The 22,078-nt window shown below is 43.6% G+C and overlaps 3 protein-coding genes across 4 annotated transcripts; 1 reads left to right on the plus strand and 2 right to left on the minus strand.

Moving 5' to 3' along the window:
* The first annotated feature begins 619 nt into the window (after positions 1-619).
* Positions 620-3,172, plus strand: LOC4325139 (basic leucine zipper 6-like). 2 transcript variants are annotated; one of them, XM_026021075.2, is made up of 4 exons: positions 620-1,310; positions 1,441-1,531; positions 2,479-2,605; positions 2,751-3,134. In XM_026021075.2, exons 1-4 carry the CDS (start codon positions 883-885, stop codon positions 2,852-2,854), a joined length of 750 nt encoding a protein of 249 aa, XP_025876860.1. In that variant the 5' UTR covers positions 620-882; the 3' UTR covers positions 2,855-3,134. The 2 variants fall into 2 exon arrangements, with proteins under 2 accessions (XP_025876860.1, NP_001415123.1); NM_001428194.1 differs by having other exon boundaries at positions 800-1,310; positions 2,764-3,172.
* A 1,600-nt stretch (positions 3,173-4,772) lies between these two features.
* On the minus strand, positions 4,773-5,734 carry LOC4325140 (uncharacterized). The gene has a single exon (NM_001428195.1). The coding sequence runs from the start codon at positions 5,634-5,636 to the stop codon at positions 5,085-5,087; it is 552 nt and encodes a 183-aa protein (NP_001415124.1). The 5' UTR covers positions 5,637-5,734; the 3' UTR covers positions 4,773-5,084.
* A 5,109-nt stretch (positions 5,735-10,843) lies between these two features.
* Positions 10,844-15,577, minus strand: LOC4325141 (la-related protein 6A). Its single transcript, XM_015765392.3, has 10 exons — positions 15,173-15,577; positions 14,969-15,050; positions 13,491-13,585; positions 13,282-13,353; positions 13,110-13,189; positions 12,917-13,001; positions 12,562-12,609; positions 12,243-12,470; positions 11,895-11,994; positions 10,844-11,279 (listed from the first exon to the last, which is right to left on the minus strand). Exons 1-10 carry the CDS (start codon positions 15,452-15,454, stop codon positions 11,134-11,136), a joined length of 1,218 nt encoding a protein of 405 aa, XP_015620878.1. The 5' UTR covers positions 15,455-15,577; the 3' UTR covers positions 10,844-11,133.
* Between the last annotated feature and the right edge of the window lie 6,501 nt (positions 15,578-22,078).

Below are 22,078 nucleotides of genomic sequence, written 5' to 3' on the forward strand. Positions count from 1 at the left end.
ATATTCTATCTTTGACACAGTCTGACACGCGATGCATATTCTAGTCACTGCGCCGCAGCACAAACTCAGATGCAATGACGGCATGCCGCGCGCCTCCAACCATCGATCTCCCACAAAATTTCGTGCTCGTCTCAGGCGCGCGATCGGTATAACCGAACGAACCGAGGTGACCGGCACCGCGCTCGACTGCTTGCTTTCGAGGGCACCGGCCATCGCAGTCTGTCGCGCGCCGAATGACGATCGATCGACGCGCACGCAACCGGCCATACTACCGGTCCATCCCGGGGTGACAACGAGGGCTAATTGAAGCCTGTCACTGTACGCGATCGCTCGATCGAGCTGCAACTTGTTGATGATAGCCGATCGGTCGATGATGATGATGACGACGACGAGAGGAGGAGAGATCCGCGGCCGGCCGGTTGGATGGATGGATCGACAGCGGCACGTGGATGGGGGGATTCCTGCCCACCTACTTAACTGCCTTAAAAACCGTTGATCCCCCTCCACCAACTTTGTTCCCGCGCGGGCGCCGCATGCAAACCGATGGATGCATCCATCCATGGACGGGGATGGATCGACATCGATCGATCGAGTCGCGTTCGAAGAAGCCTAATTAACGAGAGCTGCTGCTAGCTGGCTCAGGCTGTCGTCATGTTCCAAAAGTCTCGTCCCATGTGACCCTCCAATTCCCTCCGTCGTAGTAACAAGGTGGCGTGGTGGCTATAGCGCTTTGCAGCTAGCATACTGTAGTAGTACTAGCATGCTAGTATAAAACAAAAACCGGCAGATCCATGTTGCGGCGCCGTCCAACGCGCGCGCCAGAGCTAGGTGGTTAGCCCAAGCTCGCGAGATCGATCGCTACTATAGGCTAAGGACACGTACATGGCGCAGCTCCCGCCCAAGATCCCGGTGGCGGCGCCGGGGCACCACCAGCACTGGGCCTCGGCCGGGGGCGCCGGCGACGCGGCGTGGGCGGATGAGTTCGCCGAGTTCGCGGCGTCGCGGCGGGGCGCGCACCGCCGGTCGCTGAGCGACTCCGTGGCGTTCGTCGAGGTGGCGCCGGCGGGGTGCGGGGCGGGCGGCGAGTTCGACAGGCTCGACGACGACCAGCTCATGTCTATGTTCCCCGACGAGGGCGGGTCGTCGGCCCCGGGGTCCGACAACGGCGGCAGCGACAGCGACGGCGGCGGCGACAAGCACGCCGCGGCGCAGAGCGACGACGGGCAGCACGCCGCCGGGGAGCCGACGCAGGAGCAGGCGGCGGCCACCTCGCCGACGGAGCTGATCCGGGACCCCAAGAGGGTCAAGAGGTAAGCGAGCGAACGCGCCCGGTTGGGCACTGCGTCCATGCATGCATCTAGTGATCAATTACAAATCACTTTACGACACTATAAATTCCTCGATTAATTACCGTGTTCTCTTCTTTGGAAATGTCTTCAGGATACTGGCTAATCGGCAGTCGGCCCAGAGGTCGCGAGTGAGGAAGCTTCAGTACATCTCCGAGCTCGAGCGCAGCGTCACAACCCTGCAGGTATACATACATATACGTGCAATACGAACATATCAACGACGACAACACCAAACTCAAAACTAGTTATCACACCCTATACCAATCCGCTCTTCGAGCTCTAGCAAGCCGAGTTGACGCTCGTTTCGAAACGCGGCACAATTCTGAATCCTAGCTAGGAAACCGAACACCCTACCTCAACTCTACAAACTCACGTCAGATCAACCGTTCGTGGCTGTGCAATCTGCATTCTGTGCGATGTAGTAAGCGACCCGTCGATGAGTTTCACGGACAGAAGTGGCGCCAGTTTGAGACCGACCGATGGACACAGCCACACTGGTTGGCTGGCAATAGCACACAATGTGGCGAGGAGATGAGCGAGAGCGTGAGCCCCCACCCTCGTGCATATGCACGCCTGCGGATGTCTTACTTCACCTCACCCCCCGTACGGCACCAACCAGCCCACGTAGACGTAGTGGCAATGGCATGTCATGCCATGATCCAGACGCACATGGTTCTGCTTCTGCATGGATGGATTGGCCAGTGGGCAGTGGTGTGTTGTGCGTGGTCCCTTTCCTAGCTAGCTTAGCTTGCTTGCGCGACATCTGATTAAATTAGTGCCCTATTAAGAAATGTGTGGTAGTACTACTGTTTGTGCAAGTAGTAGTACTAGCATTTAACAACTGTTGTGTAGTGTACTCCATGTAACATGCTCCGTTTGTGTGCACAGTACGTTGGGTCATATAGAGCGCTCTGATCGTGGGTGCACATGGAGGGATCGGTCGAGACAGTTACAAATCAAATGTGTATCAGTAGCGTATCCGAACAAGCTAGATGCAGGGTAATTCAGGGTGCCATTAGTGTCTGACCACTACGGCTAGATCTTCTTTGACAAGCAGGCATCAGTTTGGTTTATTCCCAAATTAAACATCGCCATTTTGGTTTTGTGTAAAATGTGATATGTTTTGCAGAACGAGGTATCCGTGCTGTCCCCTCGGGTGGCGTTTCTGGATCAGCAGCGGACGATCCTGACCGTCGGCAACAGCCACCTCAAGCAGCGGATCGCGGCTCTAGCACAGGACAAGATTTTCAAGGATGGTGAGTTAAATTTGTAGTAAAATTTTTTACTTCTCTGCAACATGCTGCATTTTCTGTTGCTGCTGCTTCCCATCATGCCTGAAGGAGCATCTCTTTACTTTCCATTATCTGAAAAAAGAAACCACTCATGAGAATTAATCAATAGCCTGCATGTGCAGCTCATCAGGAGGCGTTGAGGAAGGAGATCGAGAGGCTGAGGCAGGTATACCAGCAGCAGAACACCAAGTTGTCCGGTGGTCTGGCCGCTGACCACGCACATGTCCATGGCGGCCCGCCGCCTGTGCGAGCAGAGAAGGAGCTCATGAGCTAGCTGATCAATTTGCCTACTGTCCCCTGTGCAGTCTGCCTTAGCATTAACTTTGGAGGGAACATTGCATCATGAACCTGTGGATGTTTTCTTCTTCTTCTTCTTTTTGTTTTTTTATTCTTTTACATTGACTTGTGTATTCTTGATTCGGATGTTGATTGGAGTTCTGGTTTACAATGGGAATTGTGGGAGATGTCAATAAGAAAATGTGAACTGCAATAAGATTAACTGTGATTTTTGAAAGCAGTGCTTCACCTGTAGATGATCGCTCGTGAATATCTGTAATGTGACGGTTGAACAGAACTGAAATTAAATTGCTGAACATTTGAAGAAATGAACCTACTACGACGACAATGGCTTCAGGCTGTCCTAGCCTGTTACAGGCTGACGGCACCTGACCTCTTGTGCATGATTTGGTTCCCGCTTCTCGGTGAAAGAAACCACCGGAGGCGAAAAACCTGCGCAGCATATCGTTATCGTGGAACACCGTTACTGCTCCAGTTTCAAGGACAAGTCGCACAGCGTGCAATACAACATCTGCATTATTCAGAATTTGCAGTATATGGATCTGGATCAGCGATGATTAACCATGCTACATGTGGTGTTCTTGTCTCAAGATACTGATTTTTCCTCAATTTTCGTTTGCACGTTTTTTAAGATTGATAAACGGTATGTTTCGTGAAAAAAAAACTTTCCACTTCCTCCATCCTACTCACTCAGACGTGGAAAACATAGCACAATTTTCAAAACTGATCACTGACTTCAAATTTCTCAAGTATTACAATTTTGTAGCAATGACATCATAATCATATAAAATGACAATCAAATAATATTATTTTCATCAAATAAAATTTAATTATAATAAAATAGTCATTAGTTAAATATTTGAAGAGAGTTGGGGCCTGTTCACTTTGATACCATTTTCAACCATACCATTTTTGGTAAATTGCCAAAAAAAATGTCTACGCTTAGTTTGATGCTAAATTTGGTCAATACATAAGAAATCCTGCCAATATTGCCATCTTGCCAAAATTTTAGCATTTACCAAAACTTGGTAATATTTATTTTGGCTACAATTTGAACAGGCCCTTGAATTTTAAAATGTGTGTTCATCTATAGAAGTTGCTTTAAAATATCAAATAAACTTATTTTTCAAGTTTGTAATAATTATAATTCAATTAATCATACGCTAATGGTTTTCTCGTTTTGCATGCCCTAAGTTTTCTCGTTGTACGTGTATTATACTACGCTTTTCACAAAGCGATCTTTTTTTGTTCCAACAAACTGTGACAGTGTGAACGGTGACTAGTGAGCTGATGCGCTTCGCTTTATAGAAATCTGAAATCTCCGTGTAATATCTTCGAAGCCAGATGGCCGAAGAGCCTCAGGACTCTGTACATTATCCAAGGAGATAGTACTCTGAAATTTTTGATGTACAATTTCTAGATTGAAATTAATAGAAACTACACTATAGATGTTCTTCACATATAAATGTATCAAGAAAAGAAAAAAAAACTTTCCCGCATTATAGTTCTTCTGCCTAATCTTCATATTTCCGATGGGAACTACTCCCTCCGGTCTTAAATAACGAGTCGTTTTGGATCTTTTAAAACAAAATTATACAACTTTTACTATTAGCATAAATTTTAAAAGGACTTCAAAAGTTACATAGGTGTAGAATATATCATTTTCCTATACCCAAAACATATACTTCACATGTTTTTATAATCAAATTTAACTCGTGCTGACTGCACGTATTTAAAACTGACTTGCTTTTTTAGACCAGAGGAAGTGCTAGACAGATTACCAACTTTAACTAACAGACTGAGGCATCGGCACAGGAACATCAACACCCAAACTGCCAAACATCACTTGTTCAAAGCTCAACACACCTATATACACCAACACTCGCGACGACCGTGCGAAAGTACTCCTAAAAAACAGGGCATGAATTGCCCGGTAAAAACCATAACACAAAAAAAAACTCATGGACTCATGCTCTCTCCAGCAAATTCAGAGCGCGCTAAATTTGCAAAACTGAGGCAAAAAACGCAGATCAAACTACCAAACTGGAACCTGGTGGTGGTACTAGTCACTTGGAGTCTAAGCGAAGGCCATGCACTAATCGCTAACGCGTAACGTAGGGGCTACTAGCTAGCCGGAGTTCACTGATCACTCCCACAACGGGCTACTGTACAGTTGATCCGTGCAGGAGGCGTCGGCGCCGTAGGACGGGTAGTGGAACGAGTAGTAGCTCCTCCCGTCCTCCCACTCCATGGCCATGCCGTCCATGTACCACTCCTCCCCCGGGCACTCGCCGGCGACAGCGAACGGGCCCGCGGTGGCGTGGTCCATCTCCTCCATCCAGAACTCGGAGAGGTACGGTGGCGACGACGCCGGCGGGTACCCGCCGCCGTCGAAGTCGGAGAGGATGTCGTCGAGGCCGCAGTCCTCGCAGCCTTCTTCTTCCTGGTGCGGGTGGATGGAGTTCATCAGCTCCTGCCCGTCCCAGCCGTCGCCGACGTCGGCCGTGAAGAAGCCCAGCTGCTGCTTCCTCTGCGCTACAGCCTCCTCATCCTCCTCCGCAGCGAGGGACGCTTCCAGGAGCTCGACGAGCAGCTCGCCGTCCATCTCCGGCACCTCCACGACCGTTTCTTCTCCTCCTCCTTCTTGCTGCTGCTGCTGCCGCCGCCGCGGCCGCTGCTCCTCGTGGATGCTATCCATGGGAGCTGGATACTGCGATTGATACGCTGATCAAGATTTAACTGTGCGTGAGGACTGAGGCCGCGTTTGTTGTGTACGTGGCTGTGATCATGGCGAATGATCGATGAGGAGAGGGCGCGCGAGCTTTATAGCGCACGCGAGGTGGGACGGGACGACGTCGTGGCACGGTACCATCTCTACAGGGAGCCGACTGCCGAGTGACCGGGCCGGTCTCGCACCTAAGCGGCATGTGGGGCGGACGCCACTCGCGAGCATTGATGGGTTAGTGCTGCCGCTTTGCCCCGATCGAATTGTGGATTGCTTTTCGCGCGAGCAAACCCTCGATATAATCATTTCACCCAGTGCTCCAGCTGTCACCATGAACAATCAAATTAGCATATACTGGCTCCTTAAAAAAGTCCAACATATATAGTATTGGATTAGACTTAGGCCGAGTTTAGTTACAGACTTTTTCTTTAAACTTTCAACTTTTCTATCACATCAAAACTTTTCTACACACACAAACAAACTTTCCTACACATACAAACTTTCAACTTTTCCGTCACACCGTTCCAATTTCAACCGAACTTCTAATTTTAGCGTGAACTAAACACACCCTTATTAGTTAGTACAATGAACCTATATCCAATTAAATACTTAGATTGAGTTTTTTTTAACAAAAGAAGTAGAACTGTAGGAGTGCTACTTAGTACTCCCTCCGTTCTAATAAAAACCAACTTAATATTGTATTTGATATAATCTAATACAATAAATCTTGAAATGAGCAATCTTATTATTGGAACGGTATAACGGATGTAGTGAGTAGGAGTACTATTAGTAGAACGGATGCAGTGACGGGAATAGAGCAAAAATATGAATTACTGTGTGGCACAAATTAAACATGGTACCACTATGACGAATTGACGAGACGTTCCTCTCACCAAGTTTGTGCAGTAGCAGCGTCCAAAGCAGATAAGGGGACGCGGTACGCGGTAGGTGCCTGCTAGCTCCGAAGGCCTGCCTGTTCAACACTAATGTGTGTGGCAAAGCCAAGCTAGCGACGCTTGGGTGCAGCCCTTGAAGACGTCGTGACGAGATTCGGTCCATATCCATCGCACAGCCGGCCGCACAGGTGCATAGCCTCTGCACGAGACTCCAACTCACTCCAGTGTCCAGTGGCGCCGCTTTTCTCAGCACCTACGACACCCCTGAGGATATATTTGTAGTATCTCGTGTGCGGTGTGCCTGATTTTGTTCTGTAAAAGAAAAAAGGAGGAGGAGGTGGAAGTGGAACGGTAGCAAAACCGATGGTAAAAAAGAGGGAACAGTCTATATGCTCCACACTTCCAGCGACCAGTCCACCATAGGACACACTGACAACAGCTGGGTCAACCTGAGCATGGCATGTGACGGTATTCTCTGCTGGCTGCGTATACTAGTCAAAACTATATTTTTGGACGGCAGTGTAAGCGGTATAAAACTATATTTTTATTGGACTGTCTGTACACTAGTCAAATGAAAACTCTTAAGGGAATTTCAGTCAAACTGTATGGTCACTCTTGATCAAACGTACTACTCTATAAAAAAAAGATAGATACAAATATAAGATACTCGTATGTTCAGATTTATAGTAATTTAATATCTTATGAGACGGGGGTACTTGTGATACATATATACATATACCATTTCTCAAACAACATATTCTCACCTCTCATCCTCCTCACTTGTGTTCCTTCCGTTTAAGTTTCAAGATATTTTGATTTTATTCTAAGTTAAACTTATTTATATTTATGAATCACGTAAAAGAATGTAGCAACATTTATAATATCAAATTAATTTTATTAAATCCACCATTAAATATACTTTTATAGTATATATTTAATATTTATAAATATTGCTACGTTATTTTTTAAATTTGGTCAAACTCGAAGATGGTGAGAGTAATAATTGTTTGATGTTAAAAATATTGTTATATTTTTTATATAAATCTAGTTAAATTTGAAAATATTTAACCTAGCACAAACCAAAAACATAAAAACGGAGAGAGTAGTATCATGGTGCCTCTTTGACTCCGCTCTTTCCATTCTCAACCTCTCTGCTATCAAATGCCCGCTATTTCGAAGAGCAACGTAAAATTACACCTAGCTTAGGAGCCAGGAAGGGAGAGATTGTGGCCCTATTTAGATCCCACACAAAAATTTTACACCCAGTCACATCAAGCGTTTAAACACCTGTATGAAGTATTAAATGTATGCTAAAAATAACTAATTACACAGATTGTGACTAATTTGCGAGACATCTTTTGAGCCTAATTGCTCTATGATTTGATAATGTGGTGCTACAGTAAACATTTGCTAATGATGGATTAATTAGACTTAATAAATTCGTTTCGCAGTTTATTAACGGATTCTGTAATTAGGTGGTGTCCGTATATCTGATCTGACACGCTAAAACTTTACACCTATAAAAGCTATACATACTGACTTTTTCTTACTAAATTCTTACTAACACTGATGTGTCATGCTATGAGTGCATCTAGATTTTTTTAACTTCCATCTACTTAAATCAAACGGTTGAGATTATTGTTAGTAAAAGTTTAGTAAGAAAAATATAGTACGTGTAGCATTGCTCTTAAGTACCTTCCAACAGGAGTGCAGACGAGAAACTGTAGATTGCAGAGAGCAGGCTGCAATCTCCTGTTATATGGGGACACGATCCGACCAGTGTACGTTACTTCACCGTAAGTACAGCCCTACCTCGCCAACTCGCCGGCGACAGTTGCACGGTAGTCGATCGGCATATCTACGCCTACCGGCCTACGCAGCGAGGTTGCCGTCACCAGAGGAATATGGCCTGGTGGAGCACATGGCTTGCTTGGGCCTTGCCCGCGTGACGGCGGTTTGGATACGGTCCGCTTGGGCAAAAAACCTCAGGTTCGATCGCCGCCGCCAGCACGCAGCCGGCAGGGCCCCTTTCATCTGCATGCCGGTCACTGCTTCGTAAACCAGGCGAGGCGAACGGCGCCCGGGCATCCGTGCCGCCACGATTCGCCCACCGTTCTGCACGATGTGCGTGAGATGGCGCAGCGCCGTAGCCAAACCACGGGCTTTGGCCGACTCTTTCGGCCGGATACGTATCCGAGAGACCGGCTTGGTTTCCTCTGGCCATGAACCGAACACGCATGCATGCCGCCCGCGACGCCTCGTGTCGTTGTCACATGGTTGGAGCGCATGGCTACGCCGCTGCGGAACCAATGAGTGGATTGGTCCTGCTTCTGCTCCTGCCTGCGCGCAGGCATCACAAGTGCTTTGTTCCTGCCTGAGTGGCCCTCATGGAATCCCAATTCTGAATAGGAACCGAGATCCAACATCGTATTAAGTTGGTGACAGATCGCAGTAAAATCGCTGCGACACTAGTCTGGTCATGAAAATGAGGCTTGTTTCAGCGGATCTGACCTGTTCATTCTTACTCAGGGTATGTTTAGTTCCTAGAATTTTTGCCCCAAAACATCACATCGAATCTTTGACACATACATAGAGCATTAAATACAGATAAAAAACTAATTACACATTTTGCATTCAAGTCGCGAGACGAATCTTTTAAGCCTAATTAGTCCATAATTAGCTATAAGTACTACAGTAACCTAGATGTACTAATAACAGATTAATTAGGCTTAATAAATTGTCTCGTGGTTTCCAGACGAGTTATGAAAATAGTTTTTTCATTCGTGTCCAAAAACCTCTTCTGACATCCGATCAAACGTTCGATGCAACACCCAAAAATTTTCTTTTCGCAAACTAAACACACCCTCGGGAGCTCCATTCACTTGTCGGATAGGCACATGTCCCTAGATGATTCCTTAACACATCCTATCTTACTATAAAGTTATCCCCACTAATACCTTAAACTTAACATGCAAAGATACCATATCATCATCCACTAACAAGATGCCACATCATCATCCACTAATTAACAAGATGTTACTCATCATCCACTAACAATCATCACATTTAAACATCATGAAAACATGCTATATCTTTATAGTTTTTATAATTTAAGAGCTTTTCAAATACAAACATGTTAAATTATCATCCAACATAATTCACATAATGTTTCAATGTATATTTTTATTATGTTTTATAATATCCTATATAAATATATAGTTCATCCTCACTTAGTGCTTAAATGATTAATCTATGGTGCAAATTATCTTTCTCTTTTTTCCTCTAATTAAGTCATATCACATCAATTGTTTTTAGCTTTTAGATGATTAATCTATAGTCCAAACTATCTCCCTATTTTTCTTCTTCCATAAAGTTATACCACCTTACTTTTTACGTTTGAATCACCATTCTACATACTATTTAAATCTAAATTATCATAAACCGTATTAATTTACTTAATCTGATGTTATCTAGCTATCTTACATGTTATTTTTTTTATTGTTTTTATAATAAATTCCCACAGCAATGCACCTATTAAAAGTAACAGCACAGCACCACTGGACCGGGACAGCACAGCTCAATTGACTGGAGACTGGAGACTGGAGACCAAGACTTCGAAGATATGGTACTACAGCCCCCATAAGGACTTGCTCGGTTAATCTCCGTGAGAAAGGGGATTGAAGAGAACTGAGAGATTAATTCCTTCAATCCCCATGGGAGAGGGATCAACTGAACAAGCGCTGACTGTTTAGTTTTCTGCCTGTTCGGCAGCCGATTAACCTTACATATACAAGCTAGACTGTAACTACTGGCTCCTCACTTCAGAGTTCAGAGGAACATTCACCAGGAGATATCAACACGGTGCACAGTATGCTCCAAAAATCAAGCCTCAAGTCCACTGAAAGCGTTTCGGATCTCGATCTGTTTATTGTTTACCCTTTGTGCATCCTAAATAGTTTAAACATACACTTCAAGCATCTATTTCTTGCTCTAATATTCTATCCAGTTTTCGTATTAATCAGGACAAGATGGTAGCCAAAACCTAGAACATCAGAAATAATGACGGAACAACGGCTTCACAATTGGCGGTAAAACCTTACTAGTCAGCTGAAGTAATTTCGAAAATTGAATTCACAAAATACACTACGACCTTTTCTGTAAACGTCGTGTGCCGATGTTCTTATACTCAGAGAACAATAGCATAACAGCAGTACTATGTTTTTCATGAGGTTAAATTTTTACCAGACCTACTAAAGCACCAGTTAATTCAGAAAAGACACTACATAAAAAATAAGAGCCTTTTCTATATCAGTGACATGTCCCTACGTTCTTACACGAAGCAAGACAGCTTATAGCATAACAGCAGTACTATGTTTTTCATGAGGTTAAATTTTTACCAGACCTACTAAAGCACCAGTTAATTCAGAAAAGACACTACATAAAAAATAAGAGCCTTTTCTATATCAGTGACATGTCCCTACGTTCTTACACGAAGCAAGACAGCTTATAGCATAACAGCAGAATTATGTTTTTCACGCGGTTAGATTGTTACCAGGCTTTTTGGGACAAAAGCACTATTCTTCAGCATTATCCCCTTTCTGGAATGTAGGAGATTTACCACGCCCCATTGTAAAGCCCCTTGTCCCATCCGGCATTCTCGGTCCAGGAATAGGCTTGTTCACATGATCAGAACCAGAAGTGGCAGGGGATGAGACATGGCCTGATATGAAAAATCATCAGTATGCATATTCCAGATAGAGTTAAAAAATACATATGTGGAGAAATAATCACAGGTATTTGATTTTTCATTAGTACAAAACTAGAGAACTACAAATCGATCTTGATTTCCTTCTGCGTGTTCATTTGGAATATCAAGTGTTTACAGCAAGAACTGTCAGGATTGAATTCTTCAGCTCTTGTTAAAAGATACCCGTAGGGAAAAAAAAACTAGTTACATCAATGTAAGTCTGGTGAACCTACTGTCATCAAGATGAAAACAGACTTAGCTTTGGAAATGAACAAGGATATCATTGCGCAAAAAACTAGGTGAGGAGATGTGTACAATGGTATTAGTTGCCTAAGATAATAAATATTGTTCAGTTTTTTTCCATAAAGAAGCAGAGTAACATGTTGACCATGAAGCCTCCTGCCTCCATCATGCACAGACATGGGAATTAACTTAAGTTGTATGTGCAAATGGAGTTCATCTGAGAAACATTTCACTCAGTGCAAAACAAACTGATATTGTGGATATTGGATGAAACTCAGTGGCATAAAATGTATCACCCAAATAATCTACAAATTTAGTAGGGTCAAAATAGTGTAAACAGTTTACCTTGCCCACTTGTATTTTGCTGAATCTGACCTCTTCCTTGAGATTTATATCGACCTTTTCGTCCTCCTTTAGCATTTACTTTTTGGTGTTGGTGCATGTCCTAAAGATATGCACAAATGACCTATGAGCAAAGACACTTGCAGAACAATGACACAACCTCCTGATCATAGCATCTAAATATGAAAAAAAAAACTAAATAGAATAATACATTTGAACTTCATGCTTGTATCATGTGTGCAGTTCAGTAAGGGAATGCAAAGGGTGAAGATGGACGTAAGAGAAAGTGAAACATAATTGTGCCAAGTGGATAATTGAAAAAAAACAATAGGTGTATGAAATAAATCAAACCTCATGGGAAATATTAGAGTTCACATTCTCATTGTCGAAAGCACTCTCCACTGAATCAGTACCACCATTCTTTTCTGATACCATCTGCTGCTCTACTTTTGAAGGCTGGCCCTGGATGGCCTGATTTTCTTTTGAAGACTGGTTATGCTTTCCTGATCCTACGGTTCGCTTAGCCAGCCTGACTTTCATTCCAGTCCTCCAATTGCTCCCATCGTTTAAGGTGATAGCCTAATTTGATCACACATAAACAACAATCTTTAAGATGTATTCATACGCTGGGAATCAAATGGGCCATTAAATGTGAGATAAGGGAACTCACAGCTTTCTCAGCTGCCTCTGCTGTTTCATATTCAACAAGAGCATGCACCTGCACAACCCTGACCTATTACCAACTTGAATACTGGGTGAAGGAAAGGATATATCCAATTTTATTCAGGAGACGTAAAAGCAACTAGAGATGACTAAATTTATCAAATATATTTTCCATTCAGTGACTGGCAACGAGTGGTAGTTTGTATGGCGGGTCAATCAGAAATAACCCATGGCTACAATACTTATTTTATCGATTACGAACCTATGACTACAATCAGTAGGTAGTAAAATCAAAAGGGCTGTAGTTTGGGTATCTATAAGATCTTTTAAGAAAATGTCGCTGAGTAATAACTGATACACACCTTGTTACTTAGCATGATGTCATGGTTCTTAATTGTTGCAGATTCTCCCACTGAATGTTGATCATGAATGGTTATCTTCGCAATTCTGGCACATATGAAGATAAAGTACAGTTCCAAAACAATATATTATGAGCATCAATCATTAAGTGTCCTCAGAACAATATAGCATCACAAACACAAGCAAACAACATACTTCCCAACTGTTTCAAATTTCGCATGTATGCTTTCCATGGAGAAATCAGAAGGCAGATTTTCCACCACGACTATCCTTTTCTGCGTGCAAGTTAAAGTTAAAACTTAGAACACAGATATTCCACAATACATATAAATAATGCATTTCAGCAAGGAGTGGGCTGGAAATTGACCTTAACATCATTCAATTCATTATTTGGCAATGGATGTAACCTCCTGACCCTTTTCCCATCTGGACTCACGACCTGAAAGTTAAGAACAAAATAACAGCATATAGTGATATACATTTAAATTATAACTATTAACATAGCAACCATATCTATCTCCCACTGACCAAAAGCACCACTTCCAAAGCATAGATAATAAATGGGCAATATATTACCAGCTTAGATGATGTCCTAAGTGCAGCTTCAATTATAGAGAGATCCTGACTGAGTTTCTTCATTCTTCTGAATGAGGCAATAACTCCAATAGGAACTATTACCAAAGATAGCACATAATTAGAAGAACCTTTGAGATTTTACTTCATATAATACATAATATTTGATGAAAGTTAACCCTAATGAACATCAATCCATATAGACTTGAGCACTATAAACTCGCTAAGCAACACTTAATTCACCCGACCTAATGTAAATATATTTAGTGATTCATGACAGAAGAGTACCCTATATCTAACGAGTCACTTATGATATACCAGTTACAGCCTAGAAATTCAGAAAGAATTTAATACCTGAAAATCAACAAAAGGTAAAAGTATAATTCCACACCATGCCACTGAGTTGTCATGCAATAAGTAGTGCTACATGGATCATTGTTTACAAGCTACTTCCCAAGCATGTACAAAATCCAGCGCATATGATACATACAGAACATCAGGCTGCTAAAAAGAAAAAAAAAAGGTCCATGTCTCGCAAAACGATTGCAGCTCTTGTCCCAATCTATGAATGAGGGCAGCAAACTATTGCTGTAAATGATCAATCAAAGAGTTCAAAACTAATCCATCCTACTTTAATTGTGAAGCTCAAATAAAAAGGGGCAGCTCAGATGAGTAAGGAGCATATCAGTTCCCACTGCAACAGCTTGACTCAGCTACCATGGAAGAATACCAGACAACATCGGTAATGGGATCAAGTTTCATGTATCCTCATGGCCCGACAGTCAAACTAAATGTGAGGAAATCTAACTGACTACAGAAACCATGAAAAGAGAGAAACAACAAAAATAAGTAAATAGCCAGCCCCCATGGTTTATTAATTAAAAAGTCCCCCTGATTATAATTTCAAAACAGAATGGAGTGAATCAGACAACAGTAAACCAGTATTCACAGAGGCCTAAACTAGCTTCTCGGCACAACTAAAGAAAGCTGCACCAGGAGTACCTATGTAAATGCCTCTCATAAGTACCTGTCATATTTCATCATTTTCACCTCCATTCCACTAATGTATGATCGACAAGGCAAAATAATGCAGAAACATAGGAGCTAGAAGAGTCACACCTTGTCTCACGGAGGATAGAATAAAAGAGAGAGAGAAGGGATATAAAAGAGCTTTCAGAACTTGAATCATATACATATTACTGACCAATTACCACATCTATTTCTAGACTTCTAGAATGCAATTTATGCGAAAAGCAAACCTGTCATAAACCTAAGTACAATTATCTCGGTGGCAAAATAATACAGGCAAATAATAATAGGGCGCATCACAAGCAGTTCAAAATGGGGAGAAAAGATACTACACACTTGGCATGGCTCCTGTCTCAAATACATATGTTTCTAAACTACCAGACTAAACCATCTAAACTTAGCATCACAATATATAGAGGTTTCGCTACATGAAGCAAAAGCATGCCACTTACCAAACCCCTGCTTGTTCTTCTTCACGAATTTAATCAGGAACTCATCCGTAGGAAGATTCTCATCGCTGAAGTAGTACTCCACCTGCAAGGATGGAACGTTTGACGTATGGATAGCACAACATCTCAAAAAATCCGTCGTCTTTGCAGGAGCATACAACAGAACATCTGATAGCCAACAGAGGGAAGGACCGGAAACTGGTGTACCTGTTTGACGATCCGGTCGCAGAGCTCGTCGGTGAGCACGACACCACCCGCGCCAGCCTCGGAGGGCTCCATAGGTACGGCAGCGGCGCCGGCTTCTGCGACGACGGGGGCCACATCCTCCTCCACCACCTCAAGGGGCGGATGCGGCAGCGGGTCTTCCTCCGCGACGACAACACCCTCCGCCTCCAGAGGCGGCGCTGGCGGCGGCGGCTGGTCGTCGGTCTCGGCGACGGTGAGTGGCTCGGCCGCGACGGCGTCCGCGGCTGGATCCTGGAGGTCCATACCGCGCAGCGGCGCAGGGGAGGGAGATCAGGGGAGCCGAGCCGCCGCCCCGCCGCCCGCCCGGTGGCCGCCGCTCGAACTCGCCGGCGGCTGCGGGTGGGTGGGAGGTGCGACTGCGTGCTCGAGTCCTCATCGTGGGTTGCAAGACGGGCTATATACTCTCCGCAGTGAGAGGCCTCTGGAAGGGTTAAACGGCCCGCTAGCCACTAATGGGCCTAACGGGCGTCAATCTTTCTTTCGCCTGTAGCCGCGGGCGACAACGCGTTTGTGGGCTCTGGACTGGAGTCATGGTAATTTAATTCCTTTCGTCGCGTTAAGTCGAAGAAATTCACGATTTCCTCTCTCTCTCGCAGCGAATGATTAGTACGAGTGGGAGAAGAAGGGTCGAGGCTCGAGGGGAGGGGAAGCGGGTTACAGCAGCGGAAATTCTAATTGGCGCGTGCGGCGCGCACGTGCCGGCCCATACGGCTCAAGACGGGGTTAGTTTTTTTTTTCGAATTTTTCCATATATATATGTAAACTTTCAACCCATATTTAAAAACTTTCAACTCCGACTTAAAAACTTTCAATTCCGATTCGAAAACTTTCAACTCAGATTCAAAAACTTTCAACTCGAGATTCGAAAACTTTTAAGTCGAGATTTGAAATTTTCAAATTAGATCTGAAAACTTTCAACTCGAGATTCGAAAACTTTCAACTCAGATTCTAAAACTTTCAACTTGAGATTCGAAAACTTTCAAGTCGAGATTTGAAATTTTCAAATCAGATTTGAAAACTTTCAACTCGAGATTCGAAAAATTTCAACTCAGATTCGAAAACTTTCAACTCGATATTTGAAAACTTTCAAATCAGATTTGAAAATTTTCAAGATATGATTTAAAAACTTTCAACTCAAAACATTTTGAAAAAAAAAATACGTGTGCTAAAGATTTTAAAAAAGTAATCAGAAAAAAAAGAAAAAAAGAAAAAAGAAAAAATCAAAAAAAAGGGAAAAAATCGTGAATAAATAAAAGGCCGATGGGCCTTGTGGGCCGGGGAGCAGCTGGCGCGCGCGCGCGTCAACTAGCAACCCTCCTACAGCGGAGCTTCTCCCCCATACGGCCGTCGGCAGCCCCTTTCCCCCTCTTTCTTCCCCATACGAAACCCGAGGCAAGTTGATGACGGCAGCGACGACGGCGGCAGGTTGACGACATGCAGAGGAGGGACGAGAGGAGAAGAGGAGAGGAGTGCTCGCCTCCTCACTTTCTCCATGTTCGCCTCAAAGCTCGTGCTCGGCGATGGCGACGGCGCGAGGCGGAGACTCTCGGAGATGCTGACGCGACGGCGGCGGCGGCAGCGCGAGGGGAAGGCGGAGGTGGAGGCAGCGCAAGCGGGAGGCAGAGGCGGCAGCGCAAGCGGGAGGCGGAGCAAGGCGGCGGCAGCGAGAGAGGTGAGAGAGAGACGAGAGGGATGAGGGGACGGCGGCGGCTAGGGTTTGGGGTGGTTAGTGTTAGTGGGTGTCATTTTGCAAAAAAGCCCCTCGTCTTATGATTTTACAGGGCAGTCCAAATTTACGGTTTTCTCTCCTTTGAATGAAAATATCCGATTTTTATAAGGGTCTCCACATAAAACATCCTCTCGAAGTACTATTCGTGAAGGACATGTATCGAATGACACCAAAAGCGAAGGACTTTTTCGCAAAAATTCCACCCCGCGCACTATTGCAATCCGACGCGGCATCGCCCAGCGCCCGCGCCATCGGCGACGCTTGATGTCCTCTAAGAGCAAGTTCAATAGTATAGCCAACTACTAGCTCCAATTTCATCTATAGCCAATCTAATAGCTCATTCATACAATAGTTACATACTACACTATTAATACATGGTCCCACCTGTCATACACACACTGTATCTTGGAGTTCGTGCTACATCTGGTTATAAATCTGTAGCCCGCTGCTCTTCTCTCTCCTCATTTATCTACTTAAAATATGTTTGCAGCTGGTTTGTAGCATGCTATTGTATCTGCTCTAATTCGACTCTCAAATCTCAACTACCAGAGAGATGCAGCATCATGTTCCACTTGAGTTTTGCTTTTCCTTTTTTTCCCCTGTCGAAGGATACCCCGGTGTTCTGTTTCTTTGGCAAAAGTATACTTCTTAATTAACAAGCTCATATGCCATCTCGACTGATAGTAGTGTTGTCTAGTGAGCAATATGGAACAGACAGAATCAGTATGCTGGAACCGGTGCGTAGACAGGAGGTAGTCTTGCAAGTGAAGAAACCTTTGTGTCGGGAAAACCGGAGAAATCCCTGCCTTTTCCACAGAAAAACCTAAAAAAAAAGGCCTACAAAGTTGGCGCAAAAGGTGACGGGGCATTTCACATCATTTCAGGATGGTCTTGTTTCGTTTCAGAGGCAGCAAGCATTACAACGGAGCAGTTCCGCACCGCACGCTAGTCGGGACTCGGGGCTCGATCGATCTGATCCTGGAACAGATTGGGCTCCGGCTGCCGGTGGTACGGGCACCTACCACGACAGAAAAACGGTGCAGGGAAAACCGACCAAATCAATTGGGACGCAAACGAGCGCCGAATTCTCCGGTAGCGTGCACCGCCGCAACGTGCGTCGGCCCGGCCACTCGTAAAGGCTCCCCGCCCAACCAGCCGGCGATCCTTTATCGCGGCCGCGGTACGTCGTGGTACTACGTAACGTCGTAACTTCGGAGAGAGCGCGGCATTGCAGAAAATCCACCGGATGACGACGGTGGATCTGCACAGGGCTCGGTCTCTCGGGTCGCAGATCACGAGTGGACCTGCCTGCCTGCCTGCCTGCGATGGTAAGTATCATGGCGTGGTACGTGTGTGGCCCGTATGGGTACAGGGGTATGGGGTACACGCCAACTCTCGACGCATGGCCATCTTTGTCCATGCGTTGCACATCGGTAGCGGCTACCAGGAATTTCTGCCGGCTAGCTTTGTCTTGTCTATCGCGCTTTCACGAATCACGCCTGGGTTTTACCGTAACAGTTTATTACGGTACGCGCTTTCATTCTCACCCTGCTGGACCTTTGCAGTACTTTTGTAATTTGTATTGCCAATTTGGCATGAAGTAGGAGTAACACTAGTTCCCTTTTGCATTTTGTATTGGCGTGAAGTCTACTCATTTTAGGGCCTCTTCGGATTGAGGGATTTTTGTAGGATTTTCAAGGGAATACTGTAGATAGGAAATATTTCCTTTCCTGACATTCGGTTCATAGGAATCGACCCAAAGAAAAATCAGAGGAAAAATTCCTTTCATGTGGAATCAATAGAGAAACAAAGGAAAATTTCCATCCACTCCTACCTCATTTTTTCCATTTCCTATGTTTTTTCTTTGCCTATCCGAACACATGTTTACCAATCCTATCTACAGAATTCCTGTGTTTTTCAATCCTCTGTTTTACACATACATTCCTATCATATTCCTACGATTTTCCTATTCCTACGTTTTTACAATCCCGTGATCCGAATAAGCCCTTACTGGAACCAGGAGTAAGTTTTTTTTTCCTACGGTGTGTCCTGAGATCCTCGATAGTGTATGATATCTTGTATCCTGCACAGCATGATGTACACGCATAGGTTGGTCCACACAAATAAACCAACTTCACTGCTCGGATCTGCTGACTTGCGATTGATTTAATACGGCATTTTGCATCATCTGCCTGGCTCAGTAGAGTAGAAATGTGGAATCGACGACGCGTTCTCTACGCGAAGTAGTACTGACCAAGTTTGACCGACCGCTGTGAAAATGTGAGCGCCGAGAAAATGTGTCGGTGTGTAGCTGTGTGTGTCTGTGTGCACTGTGCAGCAGCGTTCCACCCCGCCCGGTCGTCCCACACCCTCACTTCGATATCTGAATTTCACTGTCGGTTAGCAGCGTGTCATGGTGCGCACCCAAAAGTGAACGCTACTCGACTGCTCGAGCCCCTCAAAGACAAACACGATCAGTACTTTATTAATCCGAAGATTCAGACCCTGTTTGCTTCGTGGGTCTTAATCCATTAGTCCCTCTATTTTAGTCCATTTTACTTCCTCCATCCTATAATATAAGATATTTTAACATTTTACTTACACTGTTTCTCCACTCATCTTTTTTTTTTGGTTTTGTCCACTCATCTTATTAAAAAAAATTATGCAAATATAAAAAACGAAAAATTGTGCTTAAAATACTTTGGATAAAAAAGTAAGTAAAAAATAAATAATAATTCTAATTTTTTTAATAAGACTAATGGTTAAATAATGCAAGTAAAAAAATCAAAATCACTTATATTAGGGGACTCTCTCCATCCCATTTTAAGTACAGTCATGGTTTTCCGTGCTCAACTTTGACCGTACATCTTATTTGAAATTTTTTTGAATTTTTTTAGTCTATGGATCGGACTATTTTTTTTTGTCCGGATACTAATTTTAATCCAGAAACTTAATGACCCAAACATGGTCTCAGTAAGGCCGGGAAGCCCATAGAAGAAAGTGGCCACTGGCCACTGACCAGCATAGTGGATAACACACTTTGGATTATAGAAACCCGTATCGCCGGCATGCTCACTTGTTTACTCAATTGGGTCTCACTTTGGCAGACGTTGATGGTTTTGAGCCGCTCTGTCTGCAACCACCTACCTAAAGTGAGAGCATACGCGGGTACAATCTCACTTGAGCCGTCGCCGAATTCCCTTCCGTTCATTGTGCTCCACAATCATATGTACCCAGAAACGGTGCGTATATAAAGGAAACAAAACAGAATGGACTCTGAAACTGCTTTAGGATTAAGGCACAATGTAAAAATAGAAAGAGTACTAAGTCCTCTAAGATACCCTTAGGAGTATATTTTGAAAGTGATCTTAAAACAATGATTACACTTAAAAAGTAATCACATACATCATGTAAATTAACATTAACTTAAGGTGCATCTTGTGCTTAAAATCTACCACAAGCAAAAAGAAAGTATTTCTCTCTTATTCACCTGATGGACAAGAGCCGAAGCAGTTCTTTTTTTCATCTCATGTGGTCATCTTGTGTTTAAATCCTAGACATGATTACTTTAACTATGATCCATTATTCATGGACCGACTCCTAAGGTTACAACATACATCCACACCACAAACTTGAGCTTGCCCATTTTTATGAGCTAGCATTGTGCATAAGGTTTAGACATAAAGGAATAAACAAATATATCATTCATCTCTTTCCGCTCATACTTTGCTCTCTATCTTGAAATGAGGGGCTCACTTTAATAACCGCTCTTACATTGTGAAGGTGACAATATATTATAGTGGGACCCACCTTAAGACCAACTTCTGTTATACATTAAGCACACCCAATTTCTCTTCAGGTTGGTAAAGAACATCCACATTGTGCTCCCAAATCAGGTAATAAGCAATAATTTAATATTCCTACCAGTAGTAAGTATTGTGGACTCAGTAAATAGCTCTCAGCACTACAACCCGGTTGTAAGAAATAAAAAAGACATTGTTTTTTTTTTTTTGCTATGTATTGATCTTCACTCTCTCCCTTCATGCTACTGGTTGTTGTTAAACTTTATATTATCATTGTGGCTAGATATTATGGAACTTTTAAAGATGTTTATTTTTGTTGGGTCTACCTTATTTACTGGTCTGTAAATATACATTGGTGATACCAAATGTAAACAAACAATATTCTGGCGCTATCTTTACCATTGATGCTTGTCTCAAACAACAGACACTGTGTGCCCGTGGCTCCGTACCTGTACATTCATCGCTAATCAGTAATCACTGGAGTCCTAAAATATAATCATTTTTAAGATAGACACAGATATTAAAAAGTACTACCTTCTTTCTAAAATATAATAATTTTTGGTTATAAATCTGAACATAAATATTTATATTTTGGAACAGATGGAATAGGTATAGATGATTGAAGGAGGGTTGTAATTAGTGGATTAGATAAAGTAAGTGAAGAGAATAGTTATAATTGGTTGATAGGAGAGGGTAGGTAGAAAAACGGCTTCATTTTAAGATAAATTACTGTGCTAAAAATAGTTATATCTCGAGATAGAGGTAGCATGCTTCTATCCTGTCCCGGTGTTTGTCGTACATTCACGGATGAGCATATTACTGGTAGAAAAAAAGAAATATCTGATGCTCTTCGCAGCCACATTGCCTCGTGACTTCCCTGACTGGTGAGGGACTGCGGGCAAAACGCAACTGCACTACACAGGCCTTTTTAAATTTTTTTATCACATCAAAACTTTTTTATACATATAAACTTTAAACTTTTTCATCACATCGTTTCAATTTCAACTAAACTTTTAATTTTAGCATAAACTAAACAGACCCACATGCAAGTTCTACTGTACTACAATCGTGTGGGCAGCGGCGCCTTTTTTTGGTGCTCGACAAAGTGCTACCAAAACGCTGCGAAAAAAGCAAAAGGCAGCAGGGTGACCTCTAGAGTATTTTATTGACCATCGACGCCATTCTCACCATCCAGTGGTCACTGCTCCTCCTTCCTTTCCTTTCAGACCCCACGCCTGCGAGAAAAATAGAATAATGGGGGTGGCCAGCAAAGTGCCAAAGGAAAAGGGAATCGCCATCCCATAAAAAGCAGGGCGTGAGCAGAGAGCTGCCTCC

Source organism: Oryza sativa, chromosome 1 (genome assembly GCF_034140825.1).
Source record: "Oryza sativa Japonica Group chromosome 1, ASM3414082v1".
NCBI lineage: Eukaryota > Viridiplantae > Streptophyta > Magnoliopsida > Poales > Poaceae > Oryza > Oryza sativa.

Excerpts from the sequence above, each read along its gene's own strand:
- LOC4325140 (NM_001428195.1), bottom strand. The coding sequence starts at position 5,636 with ATGGATAGCATCCACGAGGAGCAGCGGCCGCGGCGGCGGCAGCAGCAG.
- LOC4325141 (XM_015765392.3), bottom strand. The coding sequence starts at position 15,454 with ATGGACCTCCAGGATCCAGCCGCGGACGCCGTCGCGGCCGAGCCACTC. Across the intron at positions 15,051-15,172 it reads GCGACCGGATCGTCAAACAG|GTGGAGTACTACTTCAGCGA; the intron begins GTACACCAGTTT and ends CCATCCTTGCAG. Across the intron at positions 11,995-12,242 it reads ACTCTAATATTTCCCATGAG|GACATGCACCAACACCAAAA; the intron begins GTTTGATTTATT and ends GCATATCTTTAG.
- LOC4325139 (NM_001428194.1), top strand. The coding sequence starts at position 883 with ATGGCGCAGCTCCCGCCCAAGATCCCGGTGGCGGCGCCGGGGCACCAC. Across the intron at positions 1,311-1,440 it reads GACCCCAAGAGGGTCAAGAG|GATACTGGCTAATCGGCAGT; the intron begins GTAAGCGAGCGA and ends AAATGTCTTCAG. Across the intron at positions 2,606-2,763 it reads GGACAAGATTTTCAAGGATG|CTCATCAGGAGGCGTTGAGG; the intron begins GTGAGTTAAATT and ends CTGCATGTGCAG.